The sequence below is a fragment of the Opisthocomus hoazin genome, chromosome 9, assembly GCF_030867145.1.
Source record: "Opisthocomus hoazin isolate bOpiHoa1 chromosome 9, bOpiHoa1.hap1, whole genome shotgun sequence".
Classification (NCBI taxonomy): Eukaryota; Metazoa; Chordata; class Aves; order Opisthocomiformes; family Opisthocomidae; genus Opisthocomus; species Opisthocomus hoazin.
This window is the reverse complement of record NC_134422.1, coordinates 6,299,418-6,322,089: the sequence shown is the minus strand read 5'-3', so window position 1 is coordinate 6,322,089 and position 22,672 is coordinate 6,299,418. Positions and strand designations below refer to the sequence as shown.

The window sequence follows — 22,672 nt, the reverse complement described above, 5'->3', positions numbered from 1 at the left end:
TCCAATTTAAAAAAATTCTCCACAGTCAGCATACTACTTACCAGTTTAAAACCTAGAAAGTATGAATTGCAGTTCACTGTATAGTAGGGTTTGAACGAAAACTGCAGAAATACAATTCGATCCCAGTCTACATCACTGCTCCACTGAAATATTTTCATATATGTTCTTTCTTTCCACGTATTAGAATTCAAAAATTATCATGTACAGTTTCTGTTCTGAAGAATATAACACATTTTTTATCAGTTCTCTAGTTGAAAATTTAATTTTGGTTGAACAGCAGATTTATTGGAAGGGGGTAATTATTTCTCCATTAGAATTTTTGAGCCATAATATAAATAAATAATATTCTGAATATATTTATTGGATTGTCTTCCATGTTTCTCTGGGAAAACTAGTAACGTATGTATATGTATAAAGTGGGAACAGTTCTTTTGATCTAGGCAAAAGCCCACTGTATCTACGTATCTAGCTGCTACTTATCACAGTGAAATTGGTATAAAACCAGATAAAGAATATCATTCTTTTAATAACCCAACAGAAATCACTCTTTTTTACAATAATTAATGCTCAACCTATATCTCTACTTAGGTCATCACAGTGTTCCATCTGCTTTATGTCCTTCATCACCTTTCCCAAAGGACTTTCTAATAACAATGTGAATACACGTAAATCAGCTTGAAATATAGAGGATAATTCTCTGCATACACACAGCCTGTTTGATGAACTCGACCTATTCATGCAGATTGCACACATGCACATAGGCTGCACTGCGCATGCAGAGCCAACTGGTAAACTGTTTAGCCTACTTGCAAGCAGATGCTGTGTACTATTTTTTGTTTTTAATGATGGAAGGAAAAATAAGTAGCAATGGTCAACCCCATGTTTAAAAATAATAATAAAAACATAAAAAAATTTAAAATAATAATAATAATTTTAAAAAATATTTCTCATCTTATAAGTAATTCACCTAATTATATAGGACATCCAAATTCAATTTCCTGGAATAAAAAACCCCCATTTTTCCACTACAGCCATGACTTGGAGATTAAGAAGGTGCCCTCACTCCACACTATTCACTACCAAGTAATGCTTCAGTAGCAGTTTGTTCACCCCTCTGCCAGTTCCCTGCCCAGGGCCAGGCAGCAAACAGCCTGAAAAATAGCGGCTTGGAAACTGCCTTTGGGAACGTCCTTGGACTGACTCGGTGTCAAACTACTCCCAAGAACTGTCTGGAAAAAGCATTAGCTAGCACAGGAAAAGCTGAGACACGTGAACATTTCAACAAGTTGCTAACATAAAGCGTTGTACAGGAGCGTTCCTGCCCATATTTAAATCCACTTAGACAGACATAGTGTCCAAATTACTTATTAATCAGATAATTATAACAAATTCTGCACCACTATGCACATTATATACTTCTGCATATTTCTAAGAAGGTTTGACCAGCAAAACATTTTTTCCACCAAAGACTTTTTTCAGTGATAAATGTCCCAGGAGGACAATTTCTCTCTAACCAACGTTTTTTTCAAAACTACGAGTATTAAAAGATAGATGGGAATTCACCAATGGCAAAAAGACCTCTTCTGCAACTGTGGACATTTACTGTAAGACACTTTTCCTAATACACTCTTAAAAGCCTATGCTATTCATATTCAGACAAAAAAAATAAAGTCAATCATGTATGTTTCTGAAAGATTTGTATGAAATCTGACCATACAGATTTTGCAACCCTATATGTGTTCCCCATGATAACGTGAACCTGTCCCAATTTGAAGGATTTTGTTGTCACAACCAACACCAAGGCAGGCACTACTCTGCTCAGTGTCATAATTTTTCTCAAATTGTAACAAAGGAATGTAAATTCATTACAGAACCGATCATCATCTTTCAACCTTGGGAGATTTGAGATCCAAATAAGGGGTCACCAAAGCTAACATCCAGGAACTTTTGTTCCCTAATGCTCACAGCCTTTCATTCACTGGGGTCACCTCTATTATGTCACAGCACTATCCAATGTTTTATTTTTGCATCTAAAAGAAAGAGTTCCTATTTCTGCCATCTTTTGGCCAACCTGACATCCCTTTTAACATTTTAGTTTATAGAATAACGCTCAAAGTGATTGACAATTTATTTATTTTTTTTTTTTAAATCTTGATAGCACTCTTGGATGATCAGAAGTAACTGAAAATGAATGTCTCTTTAAAAAGTCTGTTCATCCTTTGGTTACCTGCCAAATCATGTTTAAGTCCTAAGGATTCAGTGTCAACCAAATTTGCTGTGTATCAAACCTGTTGCAAGTCCTTCGTGTTTCAAATTTTATATTCTATACAGCTTGCATGTTCATTTTCCCAGCAGTGTCTGCAGCTCTGGACAGAGATACCTGCAGATTCACCAGGAGAAGCATCTAATGAAAATTCAGGTTCTTACACTGTGCCCCTACTGAAATCCTCCTTGGGTGGCCCCAGGTAGCTGGCCCTGGAGGGGCAGGGAGCACAAAAGGGTCTGCCCGCTAGTTCCTGCTTCTTTTTTTCTTGCCGATTGCTTGTCTCTAACAAAAATAATGATGGAAGCCGATACAAGCACTTTGCAGATTTATTCCTCTGAGTGACTGAGAGTAATCTGATAAGCTTTGGATCAAGATGCAAGACAACTGCTGCAGTCTTTCAGTGAATGCACGTACCCAAATACATAACACAGAGAAGAAAGCCAATGCAGAATCTGTGATCACCATTCAACCACAAGAAAAATCATATTTTCAAACTGTAAAAACTCCAAGATAACCCACTTACAGCATTTTTTTTTTTTTTATAAACTGGTGGCTACGTAGCAACAAATGACCCAAAGCAGTGTTCCCACCTAGGGTAATACAGGCAACAACCCCTTTACAGATCACATCCGGAAGCACATTATCAACAGAAGCATAATGCCCAGATAATCTGTAATCATACAACTGTAGTATATGCTGCCTGTTGATCAATTAAAGTTGAATAAACTGTCCTGAAATTGGAAGGCTGTTGTATATGCTGAGCCAGAGGAAAAAAGGACACAGTTCCATAAGAAACTGAGCTTCTACATTACACAGAGTACCACACATAGAACAACTTTTTAACATGTGCAGACAATATACAGATAAAGAGAACTAAAAGGCACAACCTCAACCATCAAATTTAGTCCAGAATGATATAGAGCACAACGTCACAGAAACATAATTCACAAAGATCACATGCATACACTCCTACAAACTATGGCAGTACAGCATAAATACTTAAGACCTTTTCTACAAAGGACAGATACCACCAAAAAGCACCCTGTGCCACAGGTAAAAAAAAGTAAGAATATTCATGATCATAAGCAATGTTCCTGGTCACAGAAGAGAGAAATGTGGTGCTGAATGAATGTGCACACACTGAAACAAGCAATGCATTGCCATTCTGCATTACAAAGACCTGAACTGTTTGGGGTTTCTTTTGGGGGGGTTGCTGTAGGTTTTTTGTTTTGTTTTGTTTTAAAAGTAACAAGTTTTTAAACAGGTTTTTTAACAGTATGAGACAAAATCTATCACATAAAGATATCTTAGCATATTTTATCATAAGTCTAAACTGATACCAAAAATTGCAACAGTATCTGTGCAATTTTAAAACTTTAGGGAACCCTGAGCAAGACGTCCCTACTACTCCTTCCACCTGACAGCGACGTCAGACACATCTGGTAGTACATCACATGTTTGCATCCTGAATGCTACCGACATTCACTCACAGCATGCGCTTTGAGCTCTGAATAACAGGCAAAAAGATTTCTCTGCTCCCTGCAAAGAGATAAGAGACTGGGGGCTGGCGGAGGAATGTTGCAAGTAGCGGGGCAATTTAATTTTAACTATGATCCTTTCTTTTTTAAGTTTTGCTGTTTAAGTTCTCCAGACAGCTTTTGTTTTAACATATAGCTGCTCGGAATTTCGGGTATGTGTAGCAGTTTCTGTAGAAAAGCATGATTGAAAAAGGGGAGGAGCCAGTCAGGTAGACAATAATTTGTGCTTGAACACTATAATTTGAGTGATTTATACACAACTCATTAGATTGTCAGTAAGAAATAGATTCATAACAATTTTTACCACGACAATGCTTAACTTTTATGGAAAGACAGGGTTTTTTTTAAAGACGAGTGCATAAAGTTAATGCATCAGCTTAAAATATGAGTTGCTTTTAAGTATTTTAACTCTAAGGAATGGCTTATAATACTTCTCTTTCAAAATACTTAATAAATGGGCAGTGCCATCTAATAAAGCTTTTAAAAGTTTTTAAGGGCTCTTTATTAAAGATACCCAAATCTACTTAGAGGTCTATAATAGATTGACAAAGCTAGTATAGAAAACTACACTTAAAAAAACCCCATTAAAATTAATTACAATTTAAAGTCAATTGCATAATAAAATCATTACACAAGTACAAAGTAATATCATTAACCTAAAAATAAATAACTTTTTAGATGAATATCAGAAAATTTAGTCTCACAAACCCGACTTCTACAGAACATCACATTAATCTAAAATTAGCAAATGTATTTCATTCTTTCAAATGGAAGACATAAAATAATATGCCATATTTATTACTCAGTTACGAATACTCTTTTTAAAAGAGTATAAACAAGGAACTGGAGGGGGGGAGAAACAGACTGTGACACAGGGAAACCAGTTGCACAGGTGGGGAAAAAATAATCTAAGCCATAACTTTTATGTATTTGATTTAGCCACCTAAAACAAATATACTTAGATCAGACTCCTTATTTTGCTTGTAATTAATGTTGTTGCCTAAACAAAAAGCAAAAATGCTATTTCTTGCAGTATAAACAAATCTATCAACTTGATCTGGAGTATCCAAATTCTGCCCTCCCAACACTATGGACAAAAATCTTTACCAGAAAAAAAAAAAAAAAATTGATGGGGCAGAGGTTAAAGACAGAAGAAGAAAGAGATTTGGCACTGAAGGGAACACTTGTGACTTTACCAAGTCCTCATTCCCGTTACCACAAAAGAAATTTAAAGAATTTCTAGTCCATTTTTAAGTTGGGTTTTGTGGAGGAACAGTGCCAATCACTGCTATACCCTACTAAAAATGATCATGCTTTTTGTTGTTGATATTGAAAGTCACAATTATCCTGAATAAAGACTGTATTTTCATCCTTGTGATATCTTCAATGCATGGATTTTCTTTTTATTTACTGTATCTTTGAAAAATACCTTCATAGTAACTTGAACTGCAATTACATAGCAAAGGACAGAAAGGACATACTGGAATACCACATTTACCAAGAACAGTAAGATCCTGTTCCCATAGAACTGTCCAAGTGAGATGTAACAAATCAGAAGTGCTTCCTTTTCAAGAAAATTTTTGTTTCTCCATGCTAGAAATGAACATGTTTAAGGCACTGAAAAGCAAACCACAATGCTAAATTTGCAGTGTTGCAGCTGCTACTTAGCTCTGCAGTTCAGTTGAATGATATGTTAAGCACTTGTTTATAACAGGCCTGTACTTTCCAGTGCCATTCAAATGGAAAGTACAGTTCTCTAAATTATGACTATATTAAGCAGGTTCTTTGGAACTAGGTGCTTATGAACTACACAATACTTATTGTAAACATCATAAATGACAAGGACAAATTTCATCTAATGTTACATGTATGTCCATTTCCTAGAATTTCATGGGATCCTGAGATCTTCCAAATAATCTTATTCTCCATAGCCTCAGAGATTATTTTTATGTTTTCATTACATCCCTCTTTCAGTTAATTTCTACCAGGCTACCAACACTGGACATCAAGACATTTCAGCAAACAATCCCAAACTAAGAGTGTTGGACATGTGTCAGCCAGCTACCTAGCTCACCTGGATTAGAGGATTTTATTGCCGTTGGTTGGGGAAACATGTTCATTAGGTTCGATTTTAGCATTACTTTACAGAATTACTTAAAGAAAGTAATTCGTTGCTGTCAACGGAGTTAACTCCCTAGAAGGATAACTGATTAAGCAGGGGAGATATTTCACTCTTTATATCAGTTCTGGACTTTTTCAGACAAATGGTAATAGGAAACATGGACATTTGGAAAGCTGAGAAACAAAGATTCTTTTTGATCAGCTTTGCAAGAGAAAAGAATCAAGAACAGATCATTCCTGCTGAACATAGAAAATAAAAAGTCCATCACAACTTCATTTCTAGTACCATTAATTTCCAAGATTATCCACACCACATCAGCTGCTTTTTAAACATAGAAAAAATTAATCGACATAAAAGCACAGAACCTAACAATAAACTATCATAGTAAGGGGAACAGGAGAGGCAAAACATGATGAACTTAAATGTCTAGGTGGTAAACTGTGCATGCTGTGCTAACAATATAAATTTTTACTAGCATTTCATATTTCTCTACTATTATTGCCTCTAGTGCTGTTTAACAAAATCACAAGGAAGAAGTACAAACTGATGAAATAATTTCTCTGTGAAGAGCAGGCTCAATTTTACTTTATTTCTAGACAACCATCCAAGCTTATTAAAATACTTGCCATGGAGTTGACATTATTTTCCTTTGGGTTAGCTTTCACATCTGATTATTTGTTAGTATACAGAGAATACAGCAATGTGATTCTTCAACTCAAACACCTTGAGCGCCTGCATGATTCTGTAAGTGCTCACGTTCAGATGTTAGTGAGAAACTTTTCTAAGACTTTTTAGCACATTCTGATTTTAATGGGGTTAGACATTCTACATTTCCAACTGTTAATATTGTGCATGATCTATCTCTATTCTGGATAGCCTGGCTGCTGTCACTTCTACCCTGCCTGAGTGAGTTATTTGGCTGTTTCTCAATGTAACATTGATGTCATCATGAATACCTTCCAAGAATTGACCAAAATTACTCTGCTGTCCTCAATCATACCTGAACTACAAGCAAATGTAACAACATGTCTGAAAAGTAATTTTAAATGTCAATCAAAGTCAAGTTTTTCACAAATGCACAACCAAACCTTTAACTTTTATTTCTGCATTTTGTAGTTCGAGGAACAGATCTGAAGATAACGGAAGTTGAACACCAACTTTGAAACTTATTCAATTGCTTAAATACAGAATTCCAACAGAATAAAAACACATATTCTAGAAATTTCTGGAAGGTTGCAATTACATGAAGGCTAGGTTATAATTACTGGAGACACCTCTAAAACTGTACTGAGTTTAACAATCACACCTGTAGGCCCACAAAATCACAACTGAAATGAAAACATTCCAACCTGGATGTTAGAAAATAGCCAGATTTTTTTTACAGGAAATGAACTATATTTCTAGGTTTTTGATACATAAACCATTACAGAATACTCAATACTGAAGGAAAAAAAAATTAAAGTAGCTCACAAGTTATTGGAAAAATAAAGCAAAAAAATAAGCTTTATTTACTGTTGGCTCAGTCTCTGTGTTCATTAACAAAATGTTTGAATTAAAGCACCGAGCAGCTAAGACCAGCTGTAGCCAGAATATTAAATCCAATGAAGAGCAATAGTAAAAATGGAAGAAAAAGGGGAAGGGATTGTGAAAGAAACAAGTTTTTTTTTTAAATAGGAAGATCTCACAGAGCAGAACAAGAAATGTTAAAGAAAACAAACCCTGCATATCTTGTAAGTATTAAAAAGGAACAAAAGTAACAAAGAAAAAATCTTCCAAACTTGAAAGAGTACTCCAGCAACCAAATACTAGTATTAAAATATCAGCTTAACACAAAATCAATAAACTCCTACAAAACACTTAAAAGAGTCAATTCAATACTGCTAAATTACTTTCTGCCCATCCGTTGTACTAGATTGTTGTGGTGAGTAGAATGAAGAAAGAAGCTGCTACCTGGAAGAATATTCATTACACTACTATTAGCATTTCATGTTCTACTATACAACTGCTACCTTTGCTAACCTAAGTGAAAGTAGAAAGCAATGAAATGGAGATAGTGAGAAAAAGGGTGATCTGTTGTACTGGGTTTGCAACATCTGTTTAAAGTATTTTTGAGGGGTGATTGACGGCAGGACCTTGCTGAAACACCCTAAGGAATCTCCGATCACGAGAACATTGGAATGATTATTACTTGTACTATTCTAAAGTTACAGAAAACAGAGATCTTGTTGAGCTGGACAGCATATGAACAAAGAAAAACAATTACCCTGGATACATTATTTCGCCAGATCAATAATACAATTTCATGGTTGGATTCTGGCATCCTTGTATCAGTAAGAGTGCATCTACGTGGTGATGGGCAACTCTGCTGAAGCACTGGTAGTGAGGCCAGCACAATTCAAGTGCAGATTTGAACGAACCAGCCTGGTGGGTCTTTTTCTAGTATGACAATCCCCATCCAACTAATGCAGGAGAAACGCCTTCAGAACTGAGGAAACGAACACAACCCTGCTTCAAAGCTCACAGCGTGTGAGAACTTCTAACAGTATATTTGACAACGGAGTTCGCCGATTCTCCCAAAAAAAGTGTCAGTGTCGTACAACTAATAATGGTATGGCTTTGTGTAGGTAACGCACTACAGCTCCCAGAAAGCCTTCAGAAGAGCATGCCGGATTCGGCTTATGGCTTTCAGGAGCTTTTTTTAGTGTAATGGGGAAGAAGAGTTAAAAGTGACAGAAAGCCAAACCAAGAGGCAACATACTAGGAAAGTCAAAAGTTTCAATGTCCGATGGATAGGAAAATTGAATGACCAGTGTCCTGATGCAAACAGTAAGCCTAAAGTCTAATAAAGAGGTGGGATTTTAGTAATGGTTTCTGCAACTAGGTTACACCATCTCTCATATCATGTGTGATGTATATTTTGTTATACCCTGTGCATAGATGAAATTGAACTGTTTCCACATAACCTACTAATGACCTTCTACTTAACTGACAGGATATCGCTTGAACTACTTGTATCCTTTTGTATTTTAAGTAGGAACTCCAAGATCATTGCATTCAACCCAGTTAAAACTTTTCATTCCTTATATTTAGTAACATGAGAGGCAGAACAATAAACAATTCTGCAAATACCACTGAGTTTTTATATGGTTCAATAGAGATCTGTTACACGAACACCTGGAACACCTTGTGCTGTTCTGTTGCATTATCTGACAGAAGATGCAGCAGTAACTGCAGGACACACAGATCTAAATGACATGAATCATCTCTGAAAGTATTACCCAGATTTAAACAAAAAGTAAGTACAGATATGGCATAACTTTTAGAATAAAGATACAATTAAAGGATAAAACCCAAGGAATAATATGAAAGAAGGAAAGATGGTAATTCCATTTTTATCTCCCAAATGACAAAATAAAACAAAAAAACCCCAAAGAAAACCACCAAACTGCCTTCTGTATGTTATTCTCAGATACACAGGTGGATTCGCTGAGCAGAACAATCAGAAAATCAATCAATTTTCACAGCAATCATATAGTTAGAGATTGCATACTTTAAAATGCATACAGCTTTGGTTTGTCTGGTTTCTGATACAGTTATTGCATCTGGAAACATTAGTGAGCTGTGGGTAATTTATACAAGTGAAAGCAAAAGGAGAAACGAAATGATGCAAAAGTATATGCCTAGTCATGGTGATCTTACTTTTGTTTTGCTGTTACAAACTTGGCTCTTACTTTGCTCCGACAAGGAAAATTCGTCTAAACAATGTATGATAAGATTCCAGAAAAAACCATGTAATTCTCATTTAAGATGCAAAAAGATTTCAAAGCTTTTATACAGTATATAAAGGATGTTTTTCATATTAATAGATATGAAAATGAGCTGATGTACCAAACTTTATCTTGTAGAGCTGGGAATTGAAAACACAAGCCAGAACATGCCCATCATTTATTTTATCATGCACTTTGGGATGTATAAAGTCCCCAAAAGGAAGACTTCATAAAATATGAGAAATGTAGAGCTAAACATGCAACAAAATCATGAGCACAGATCAACTGCCTTCAGCATATTCCAAGCAAAAGGTCTAGTTAAGCTGAAAACAATCGAGCACTCAAGGAAAAAAATGTATTATGATATGTAATGGAGTGTGGTTGAATATATCTGAAAATGGATAGTTAGACAAGAAAAAAAATAAGAGTTGTAGAGTAACACTCAAGCATTACAGAAATGAAATTCAAATGCATTCAGAAAAGTTTGATACTGGAAAGAAAATTATAATATTCCTAAAGTAAAACATTTCTCTGCCTCTTTTACTGAAGTTCTACATTTTTTTCAAGCTGATACAGATCATTTAGGACAGTGATGCTTCAGGCTCAATATCAATGCAAACAGATTTTGTGGTAAGAGTCTGCATGTCCAGCAGGTCATTCAGAAACTGGAAATGTGTTGAGGAAACAGAGCATTTACTTGTAGTTCAGAAGTGTTTTCAGTTTTAAACCTAATATACAACTAATAATAGGAGAAACTTAGGCAACTAATGATCTTTCTGTAACATTTTCATATTAAAGTTGCTAACAAATGCAATGAATATACCTGGGATTTTTGTTTTACTTACATATCTTTGTGATCCATCATATTCACATCTCTCAATTTTTCCCAAGCTGCCATCTGAAAAGTAAAGTTTCTCCGCCCTATGATCAATAGTAAGTCCATTTGGTGTCAGGATATCTGTACTAATGATAACTTGTGCATTTTTGCCTGAGAGGGTAGATCTCATGATGCTTGGGAGCTGTTCATTCCAGTTAGTCCAAAACATTAAGCTGTATTAAAATCAAAATAACAAACAAAACCATAAGATACATTTTATAATTTAATTCTCTATGAAATGAGCAACATAAAAAACATATGCTTTCATAGATAATTATGACTAGCACGTATAAGTAATTGTGATAATCAACGGTGAATAAGAAAATGCAATAGCCAACATCCTATAAATTATAGCAGTTTCATAGTTCATTACCTTGTATATGAGCACAGATTTTTTTTCTGTTCACAGGACTATTCAATTCTGATCATGTCTCTATACTAATATACCATTACAGATAGATATAAGCTCTTTAACAATATAAACCTAATTCTGCTAATGTATATATTAGTAATTTCTAACAGTGAAATTAATGTGCAGCTTTTCCCATATTGGAACAGTGATACAGACCAAAGGACTGGTATGCAGAAAGATGATAATGGGGAATCAAGTGACCTTAATATGCTCTACAGGAGGCACAATCCACCCCTTGCTATTGTTAAGCAAAGGTGGACAAAATGAGCTGCAGACGTAATTTATAACCTGCCCATTCTCTCATTGCAATCTTCATCAGTATTTAGTTGGTTTCTTAATGATACCTAGATAAAAGACAATTTACAAAACAGCATAAACCCTTAATTTGCATAAATTATATGTGAAGTCACACATAGAAATAACCTCCTTGACTATCTGTGCAACATCATACATTTAGCTATCACAAATTAAAAATAGAACATAATAGGGCAAAAATGCAGCCTAGCTTTCCCAAAAGGGCGACAATCACAAGAAGCAGCAAAAGCAGGTTACTTTTCTTCCAGAATTGACAGAGAAGATTAAAAGTAACCCAAATTTTAAGACACTTATTAGCAAAAGGATGAAGTAGAAATATCATCCCCCCCCCCAACATCTTGCTAGGAAATAAAGTTTTATTGAGAGTGGCATGAAGGGAGCTAAATTAGACTTCTTTCCAAGATGTTGTCCACAAGCACCATAAACATACATGTCTTGCTATATAAACTTATACAACAATGAACTTTGAGATAAACACACGGGCCTATATCTTTGCCACGTAATAAACTCAGATTCCTATTCATAAAGATTTAATTAATTTTGTTTTTATTTAAGCAATGAGAGTAACATGTCTGACAAAAGTAATCAATGAAATGATTGCTCTTGATAATTTGCAATTGGCTCACTTTTGTTGAAACCAGCTTGATTTTTTTAATATTCCACTAAAATGTAATGATTATTTGATCGGAAACACAAAAACATATAAAATGTTGTATCTTAATTCTGCAATTGCTTTAAAAAAAATTGATACAAACATTTGTCTCCTAAACAAAGAAATCTACTTAACTTCATAGAGTTCAGCAGTATTAGCTGACTGGGAAAAAAGGAAGTGCTGCTGCGTCCTTGATACTAGACAAAAATTAAAACCTGGTAAGAAAGATCTAATACATACTTTTGACATTCATCTAGAGCTAACACGTGGGGATGATCATCTTCAGACATTGTTATTACTGCTTCCCGGTTGAAAGCTCCTCGACGTCTCTGGTCAACAGTGTGCCTTGTGATTGAGGAGGTGGTTGAACTGGTCCAATAGAGAGTGTCCCAGGCTCTATGATAAGCCAGTCCCTCCACTGACCCAACATCTGGAAGACATGGTCACAGACAGAGCAAATAAAACTCGTTCTAACAAGATGGTTTGGTTTTGTGGTTTTTTGTTTTTCTTTTTCCTCAAAGCTGACCCTGCAGAATAACAGAGTAATTCAGCCTACTGACTCTGTGAATTCTTTCATCATTTCACCTGTTTATGTTTTTATTGAAATCAAAGGCTTATTGTTTTTTCATAAATTTAAAGAAAAACAGAGAGCAAGATCACTATTAATATCCCTGTATTATATCTGTCAACTCAACCACCTGTTAAATCAGTATTTTTACTACAGTGTCCCCAGATAACACATTAGAAATAATAAGCATTTATTCAAAACAGCAATGATTTAGTCACAACTTCAAACATCACGTAAGCCAAGTCTTGGGCACGTTTTCACTAATTACTTGTATTATTTATCATTATCTTTCCATGTATTTTGTAACACAGATACAAATTACCTTAACAGGAATCAGATTGTCCTGTTGTTATTGACTATACAGGCTTTCTTTAAACACCTGAAAAAAAAAATGAAAAAAGACCAACTCCGGAGGTCTCGGCATCAATACTTCGTTTTAATAAGCCACAATACCACACACTTTCATTCTCCATAAAAAACTATAAGCTAGAAACAAAAGCAAATATTAATAAGAAGCTAAAGCATATATTTAACGTCCAAAAAAGATAAAGTGTATCCGATTCCAATATCTAAAAGTGACAGACTGAGAAATAGGAGTAATTATTTCCTACCCGTATTTTTTAATTTCTACAGAAACATAAGTTGATTACTTCACTTATTATTTTGTTAGAAACAAATAATTTTAGACCAGAAGGTTGATGCAGCTTATTAATGAACTACAGAAGGCCAAAACCTAGAAATAAAATAAGGATTAAATTATGCTGGTTATTACAATTTACAGTCGGCTTGCTAGAAGATGCAATTTTTAGCATGCACTTCATATACACAGAACAGAAAGTCCCAAAATGTATTTGATCACATTGAAAGTGCTAAAACTAAATCAAAACTGAGGAAATAAATCAAAACTATGAGACAACTAATTATTTATCAGGTTTTTTTTATCTTTCTCATTCTAAAGCACTTGGAGATTTTCTGACTACATTTTCTTGACATATCTGCAGAGAAGTCTCCATGTCCTGTCTTAAAGAAGAAAGAACAGAAAAAATAAATTAGATGACGCTCCTTAAAGGAAGGTGAATATATGTCAAATGTCTTTTCCTCCTTATGAAGGAGAATTTATGAAAAAAGATATTTTCAGCTCACTTACAAGGAACTCAAAAAAAGTGACTGAGTTTAAAAATAGCATTGAAGGAAACTTGAAATTACAAAAAATTCTTCTGACCGTTGCAAAGATGATGCTCTAGATTTGAATTCTGGTTTTCAAAAAGATGGATGGGTCACAAGTATCCTTTCTTAAAGGCAATATTTAGTGGCCTTATTAATTTATTTTTAATTTTAAGCATCAAAAACATATTGAGATATAGTGAAGATTTTATTTCTTGTTTCAGAAATCACCAACTGAAGGCAAAGATAATCAGTTCTTTCAATTATCATGACAGATGTGCAAACATCTACTGAAATATTTCAAAACCAGTTAGAATATGCCTGATTGTAGGCTTATTATCAAGTATAGTTTCTGGGTTTGTCAGTCTATACTATGAACTGAGGAAGTCAGTTCCTTCATTCTTGGGTCTTGCACCCCTGAGCACCCAACACCATACGCATGCTACTTCATACCAGGGCAACCTTCCGGAACAAAACAACTAATGCCTTCTGAGATGCAGCCCAGGCATTGTTCTGGCAAAAATTTGTTGCTCTTTCTGAAAAAAATTCCTCTTCTGGAAATACAAACAAGACCATATTGGTCCTTTTGCCTACAGAGACTTCCCAACCTCTGAAATCTTTACATCTCAAACACACCTTAACGTTCTTACACCATGTTTCAGGACATGTAAAAAATATCCTTGATCATAACATCAAAGTATCACTCTTGGGACTGACACATGGTCAGATTAAAATTTTAGGCAGCTTGAGCCAGAAGAAATGCTAAAAATAATGATAATTGCTCAGAGCCAGATAAACACAATGTAGGATTCAAAGGAAACCTGGACCGCCCAACTCATCCTAGAGGCACCAGGCCAAGCACTGCGCACATGGAACAACTCCCTGGCCTGGGCTCAGCCGTCACTCCCAGTGGCAGAAAGCTATACAGTGTAGTGAAGGGCTCTGATATATTTCTTGGTCACTTCTTGCAAATCTTCCCCTAATTGTGAAATTAAAAGAAAACTTACTAAATGTGATAAATGTTAAAATAAAGAGCCAGGAAAACAATTCTAACTTAATCTACTAATTTACTTTAAAATTATATGCTGAATCTCAGTTTACCACTATTTACAATACTCTAAACTAAAACCAACGCTCTTAGATATAATTTGGACAACACTCTTAGATATACATTTTAACTCTCAGGTTTCCTTGTATGGAGTCAGGAGTTGGTCTCGATGATCCTCATGTGTCCCTCTCTTCCAACTCGGGATATTCTCTCATTCTACTAAAAAAATGACAGAAGATGTACTGACATTTTATGACCAATTCTGCAGTTGATTTGTAATGACCAAACCATCAGAACATTTATTGCCCTATTTTTACCTTTCATATCTGTGAAGGTCGAGTGTTTCCTCGCCTTTATTATGAGAGTTATTAGAAAAATGAAATCAAGTCTTTGTCTTGTGGTTAAAGACCTAGCCTTAGGAGGTGAGGATTTAACTAAGATTTGCTGCAAATCCTGCTCTTAATTTGAAAAATGACTATCAGAAAAAAAACCCACCTAATTTCCCTCATGGAACTTCTTGAATTTCTGTGAACTTCAGCTGTGTTTCTTGTCTGAATGCGTCAAGAAATTTGAAAGCAAACTGTTTATGCAACATAGCCTAAAACTGTTCTGTAGTATGCAAAAGATAATGATGATGTTCCTGCCACAGCTAGATGTGATGAACTAGAACACAACTAGAACGATGAAAGTGCTCTTTAAATACCAGATGTAGGTTTAGTTGTAATTTCTGTACTTACGTGAACAACTCAATTTTTCTACATGAATCAGAAAGTATTGCTTCACATGCTTGCACTGGACCAACACATCATACTGCAACTCTATATCAAGGTCTGTAAATTGTGACAGGAGGTGGTCTAATTACTTTTACAAATTGTAATTTCTAAATTTTTAGAAATCAGTCATGTAAGGTTATGCCACATATGCAGACAAGCAAACTTTTTGCATACAGATGAAAAATGCGTGTACCTCTTGTTTTAATAAAATACCTAAAATGTGCAGTTTTGAAAAACCTTGCCCTACGTACATATGTTCTGAGTGGAGCAGCACTAAAGCAAAGCCACCAATAAAACATTTTATTTAAGAGAAAAGCAGCAACAACTTTAAAAGAAAAAAAGGAAGCTAAGCTAAAAGCCCCAAGAAATCTTTATCTTAATGGGAATTTCAAAGATTAAGACTGAAAAGTAAAGAAAAAAAAAAAACAAACCTGAAGAAAATCAGCAGCAGAATCAGGCTGTGAAAGTTGCCTGAAATCAAGTATCTGATATCCAATTAAGGAAATTTTTTACCACAAATAAAACTTCAGAAACTGCTTGAGCACTTAACTGCTCTTTAAAGAAGAGAGGGCTCCTTACTAGATGATCACATCTTCAAACAAATTAAATCTAAAGCTATCAAAAGGTTCAGGTGACAAAAGGTTCAGGATGATGTTTTCATAAACACCACAAACACAGATTTTGGAGTAAAAAAATAAACAGTTCTTTCAGAACAAAACAAACTGTTCAGAGCAATTCAATTGCCTTGATGTAAGAATAGAAAAAAAACCTAATTAAATACAAAACTGTCTGCTGCAAACACATACCAAAAGTGCATTTGCTTAAGTCCCCCAAAAGTATAAATGCTGAAGCACTTCTATCAAGCATTCTTCTATTTGCCAGTAAACTTTCAGTTTTATGATGTTCCTCACTTATGGAATCGAAGGACTCTACCAATACAGAAGATAATTATTTAATACTTTTAGAGATCTGTAAGTAAGGTGGTTTTAAATGCAACGGCATAAGACCTAGCAAATAGATGCTAAAGCAACCCAAGACTTAAATAAATTCTAGCAATGGAAAATAAAACTAAGTTTGCTCTTAGTAGGAGACAGTATGAGCTGGGAGAAGTACCATCAGTACACTACTCAGGCAAATCTTCAGCATAGTAATTTACCAGTGCTAATACAACATTTTTTGTTAGTCGATATTGTTTCTTCATTAAAACAGACTTTTTGTTTAAGAGGTTAGTGAAGAATCCCGAAATTCATACAAATTCTTTTATCACTGGCAACATAGGTGCCAACAGAGGACAGAAACGGACCTAGAAACAATCCCCTAGCTGCTTTCAGGAGGTTCCTTAAAACTAAAACCTTCTAGCAACCTCATATCAACAAAGACAGGACACTGGAGCAGATTCCAAAGCAACTGCATTCTAGCCGTGTATCATTACCAGTTTGCATTGACTTTATTTTATATTTACTTATTTCATACTTCCTGAAGGAATATTCTAGGACACTTTTTTTTTTTCTTTCTCCTAAAGTCAATTTATCAGTAGACATTCAGTTACTTTAAAATATATCAGAAATATCTACTCATCCTATCTGGTGCTACAATTGAGGGTTTCAGTCCCAAAATCTACTGACAGTATGAAAATTGTTTACTCTCAGCTTCATATCTTCACAGCATCATATAACATTCTGAATTAGTAAAGCATAAAGAAACTGGAAATGAAAAGAACCACATTTGTTTCACTGACATATTGAATTAAAACACTGATGGCATTAGATGCCTACAGCACTGATTAAATTTATTCTAGCCATGAAGCAACAGTTTATGATTTTCACATGAATAGCATACTTAAATGAAAGGAACATTAATACAATATGATATTAATATACAAATACTCACATTATTCACCTGCCACTGACATTCTGAATTAAATCAGTAATGGGGTGTATAACTGATTAAATATCTACACAAGAGAATGCAACAGCTTATGATTTACAAAGGCAATGGTAGAGTGATCACATCATTACGTTGCCAAATGCTATCTATCACTTTTACTGAATTTAACGAAGATGGATTGCATCCCACAGATGAGATGCAGCCTATAAATATTGTCATGCTGATCTTCATCTGACTTTCCCAGGGAACAGACAAGCAACAAATCAATAACTGAAGAACGCGGATTAGAGCTCCCTCATTATTGCAAACAAAAATAAAAATACTAAAGGACATAAAGATTCATTTATCCAATAGTCATTGCCACTGACTTTAGGTAATGTATATATTATTTCTCAGTTTCCTAGATTTTCATCTCCTACCTTCTACTTTTAAAATTCTCTAGAAAATTTGGAGTCAAAGCTTTTCCAGTTCCATCAGTTCAGCTACGTTTTTCCTTTAATCACATATTCTTACCAACTCCTTTTCTTTAGCCAAGTTGTAAAGCAAGACCAACTGTCAACATCAGAATTCTAATACTGAAAAGCCATCAAAATAATAAAATTGGCATAAACAGCACTTCGATATCAGGACTCTGGAGAAGGCTTTAATGTTCAGTACTTAGCATTAAAAACCTGCTTGAACTCATTCTTGGAATTGGCTTTCACAATTTGCCTTTCAGAGTGTGCACCCTACCCATTCTGCTTTTTGTCAATCTGTGTAAGATTATGGTGATAGCTAACAGGGGGTCACCATTTAATCTGAGGTAAAAAGAATGCCTCACAAGCAGTAAAGCACCTGAAGAAAAGGGTTTATAGTTCACATATCTAACTGACTGCAGAGTCAGAACTTTAAATAATTCTTTACCCTTCTACTTTGCTCTTCAAGTACCCATAAAGCAGGAAGACTTTCTGTGAAACAAAAACTCTAAGACAATAATAAATTGTAGTAAAAAAAAAAAAGGCAAGATTACTTCCATTTGTGTCAAAAATTAGAGGGTAATTTAATTTCTTAATTGCTTCTGTCAGTCACATGTAAAACAAGGCCATCACACATTCTAACAAATACTAAATATCAAATATGGCATAAACAACTCTGAACTGTAATAACCAATTATTTGATTGTCCTAGTTAGCCTAAGAGCATTATTTTATTTTACAGCACACGTAAAGTTTTTCTAAAATTACACCATAAATCAGCAAACATCTGTATAACATTTCTGTATCTCCAGAAAAATAAAACCATGCTATACACTATTACACATTAGAGATTATGAAATCAAATAAGATAGTACAAACAAAGGCTTTGGTTTCTTCAAGGCAACAAGCAGCTGAAGTTCAAGACACCATAAACATGTCCATGGATGTAACCTTATCACTCCTGCAAACTTACTGCAGTAGCCAGAACTGGAAAGAACGAACATTGTTGGGAATAATCTAATGGGAAATAAAATAATTCTAGAATCTAGAAATAAAAAACCAAACACCTTTGTTTTTGTAGACAGTGCAATACTGAAGCCTCAAAACTTCCAAAAAGTCTGGTGTCTTCCCCAAGACAATTAAAAATTCAGTCTACATGCAAATAAAAATGAAAATACAAAGACTGGATAAATACTTCCAATACATTCAGCAAAAAAACTACCAGGTAAATATCTTTCTGGATTTATAACATTGCTTTAGTCTATGTCAATGAAGATACACAAAATATCATATGTAACTTATTTGTGAAATAAATAGAGTGTGAAAGACAGGCAGATGTCTAAATTGTAGGATATTTATAGTCCACCACTGAACTTATGAAAATCTTCACAAAACAACTGATGAGACTAATCAAAGTATGAAAGATCATAATTTAGCATGAAAAAGTCCATGAACCTAACTCAGTTGTTGATGACTTTAATCGTACTTCAGAAGAACTAACCAACCCACTGAACAGCATATGATCAATGGATGATATTTCTGTGCAATGAAGTCCATTAGATACTGATTCAACATACCTGTGGTACAACACTGGTAAAGCCCAGGGCGGAGCTAGACAAGGCATGTCTGCACCTTTGGGCAAAGCTGGACCTTTGAGAGCCGGTGACCTATCGCTAATACGCGGTTATAACTTAGGGAGCGCCGATGATGTAAATAGGACAGAGATACCAGAAAGAAAAGTTGATGCTGACGGGATCAGTCAGCAAGTCATACAGTGCCCCTGGAACATTCTATTTGTTTGTTGTTAGTCTCATTATGCAGACTGACAGAAATATGTTATTCACTCTTACAAACATTTTCCACTACTCAGGCAGAGTTCTGTAAAAGTTTCATGCAAAGACATAGATAATTAATAGCAGCATTTCAAATTTTAGATTACTGGACTGGTGGTTTTTCTACATTTCGCTATACAGTATATCCTACTTCTGGATCAAACAGATGAGCTCAAACTCAGAATCAGAGAACAGAAACAATGCCACTAACTTCTTAGTCTTTCTTACCTGACCATACATGGAATAAGTAATCAGCTCTTCAAAATGAGGAAAACAACAACTTCGAAAACAGTAAGATTGTCCCACAACTATGGTTATATATGCATAAATGCTGTGTTTCTTTTTGGCTCCCAGTTAAGAGCACTTAAAAAACACACTAGTCGAGTCACTATAGTACCATAGTACCATCAAAATTTTCTGTGATAATCAGCTTTTAAAGTCTGGTTGATGCTACTAAATACAATATGTATTTAATTCTATGTCTACATTCTTGCTGACCATAATATATTTCTTCAAATAATGGTTTAGACCTTTTACCATTAGGGAGAAAATAACCAACAACTTTTTATGAGGAACTCTACATCCACCTCCAATTACTTTTTTTTCCCAGCAATAGATACAGCCTTTCCATAGCTGCTCCCTGACAGCTTTACTGAGGAAAACCAAATCAAAGATCTAAATCTGCAACATTCTGCCCTCCATTATCCTAGATATAACTTACTGCTTGATTAGGTTTGGAGATTGTCACAGAGTCAGCAGGGAATAACGATATATCGTATACTTCAGGAAATACAGAGAACTCAAAAAATTAGAAAAAAAATAGTATTTTGTATAACTGTAAATTGCAACCCTCCCAGTATAGTTCAATATATCCTCGCTAGTTGACAATTGTTATAATATCAGAACTTCAAAATAGGTAAAGTACTCATGTAAAAGAGGCTTTAAAAGCAGAAGGACTTCTAGAATGCAAAGCTAGCATAAAGCAAAGTAAGTGTTTTATTAAGTTTTAAAAAAAAATCTCAACAACTGTCATGGAAGATTTTTTTTCCTAATTACAGGAGCCTACATTATCTTCTGATGCATTACACGTAGACAAAAAAAAATTACTACTCAGCCTTACCACCTTTAAATCGATAAAAATTAGCATTACCATTAGAGCGACTACCCTAAGACTAATGTCTGCTAATAAATACTTATAATCACTCATTTTTCTTGTTACTATTGAAGTAAAGCCAAACAGTACAGAGATATTAGCAACATTAATGGCAGAATAGCCTAATAACCTAATAATATTTGCTGATGATCACATTACTCTTTAGAATAAAACAAAGGAGACCTGTCAAGCGACGTTCCTCTGTATAGCTTTTACGTGACAATTCACCAAATATAGTTTTGCATTTTATTTAACTAAGCCACAGCTGCTGGTGTAAAAAGTTACATCAGCAAGTAATTACATCAATAAAAATTTAAGGGCAACGTGGAAAGTTGAAGCAGTCACAAACAATATTAAATCTCCATGAATAATCTCCAGTTGAGTAGGCAGAAGCACCTTTCCTGAATACTGAGGTTGGGAATGTTTGGGACATACTGAACTAAGAGATTAGTATAGGAACTACGCTATCATGAACACTTTTCAGAGTTTCCAACCAGGAACAGCTGAAAAAAACATGAAATGTGCAGAAATGCCTATTTCTAGAATAACTACTTAATATAAAATTAGTAATCTTCATCCACCTACAGTAACAGTTATTTATTCAGCAGCTCATAAACTTTACCCATTAATCATAATATCCAGCCACATCCGGAAACAAAACACAGTGATAAACCAGACACTTTGGTCTTCACTCACAAGGCAGTAGTTGCAATAATAAATCTCCGTTTTCACCACATAAATGTCCTAGACTTAACAATAGCCTCTGACTTTCCCTCCTTTAAAAGGTGTAAAATCACTGGACCTATATTCCAACACACACAATTATGAATCCAATTCATTTATGAAATGAAAAGCAACAATATTAAAGTATTTATATTTAACAGATTAAAAATTTCTTTCCTAGAGAAGAAAGCGCCTTAACTAAAGGGACCTCATACAATGTATCAAACTTAATGCTCTGGAAGAGAAATGGGAACATAAACGCCTTTTTGACAGTTAAATTGGACCCATTTAGTTAGAAAGAATAGTAGCACACATTGGAACACCTTTAAAAGATTCAGACTGCAGAAAGCCTTACAATACATCACAAGATCTGACACTTTATGTTAGCAGTGAAAAGATTTTTGCCTTCTATAGACACGAGCGCCGAAAGTTCCAAACAGAAGCAGCATTTTTCTACATCGCGCTTCCTTTTGTGCTGCGAAAGACGTTGACTGGCAAAATGTCTTGGTGCCTTTGTTTACACGGTTAGGAGAAAAACCAGCTCACTGAGAGTATCTCATCTTCATACTTCTTCCTCTTTCTCATTTGCTTTCTTCTGCCTCTCCTCCCCCTTTTATTTCCCTCCTCTCTCCTCTTTCGTTTCTAACCTCTTCATTAGTCTTCTTTCTAGTGTCGTGTCACCACATTAAACCTGCTTGAATGCTGCACTGTTTTTCTACAGATACATTGAGGGAGGCTTTGGTTAATGAATATATTACCTCAAACTTCTACCTACGATAAAAAAAAAGAAGACTGCACTATTAGCTTAGAAACTTGACTTAGTTTTAAAAAAAAGAAAAAAAAAGAGTCTTCCTTGCATAAACATAAATTTTGAAACAAGTTAGGAAAACCAAAAGCAGTCTCCAGAAATGCTATGGAGCAGCTTCTTGTTTCCCACTGCAAATTAGTCATCAACTAGCATGTCATCCACTGTCTAAAGCTAATTTTAATTTCCCTTTTTACTGGGATGGAAGCTAGCTCACACAGATGGTTTATCAGAGAGCTGGTTTAAGACGGTCTTCTCTCCATTCGCAGTTGACAGAAGTTTTAGGCTTTTTCAGAGCTGCTGATCCGCAATGTCG

At 34.9% G+C, this 22,672-nt stretch overlaps 1 protein-coding gene across 3 annotated transcripts in view; it reads right to left on the bottom strand.

Moving 5' to 3' along the window:
* Nucleotides 1-22,672, bottom strand: part of LRP1B (LDL receptor related protein 1B) — a 760,762-nt gene that overhangs the window by 154,140 nt on the left and 583,950 nt on the right. For all 3 annotated transcript variants that reach the window (XM_075430359.1, XM_075430360.1, XM_075430361.1), the window contains 2 exons: nucleotides 12,190-12,379; nucleotides 10,539-10,743 (listed from right to left, as the gene is read on the bottom strand). In XM_075430359.1, coding sequence (XP_075286474.1) covers nucleotides 10,539-10,743; nucleotides 12,190-12,379 — 395 coding nt within the window. The remainder of the gene's footprint in view (nucleotides 1-10,538; nucleotides 10,744-12,189; nucleotides 12,380-22,672) is intronic.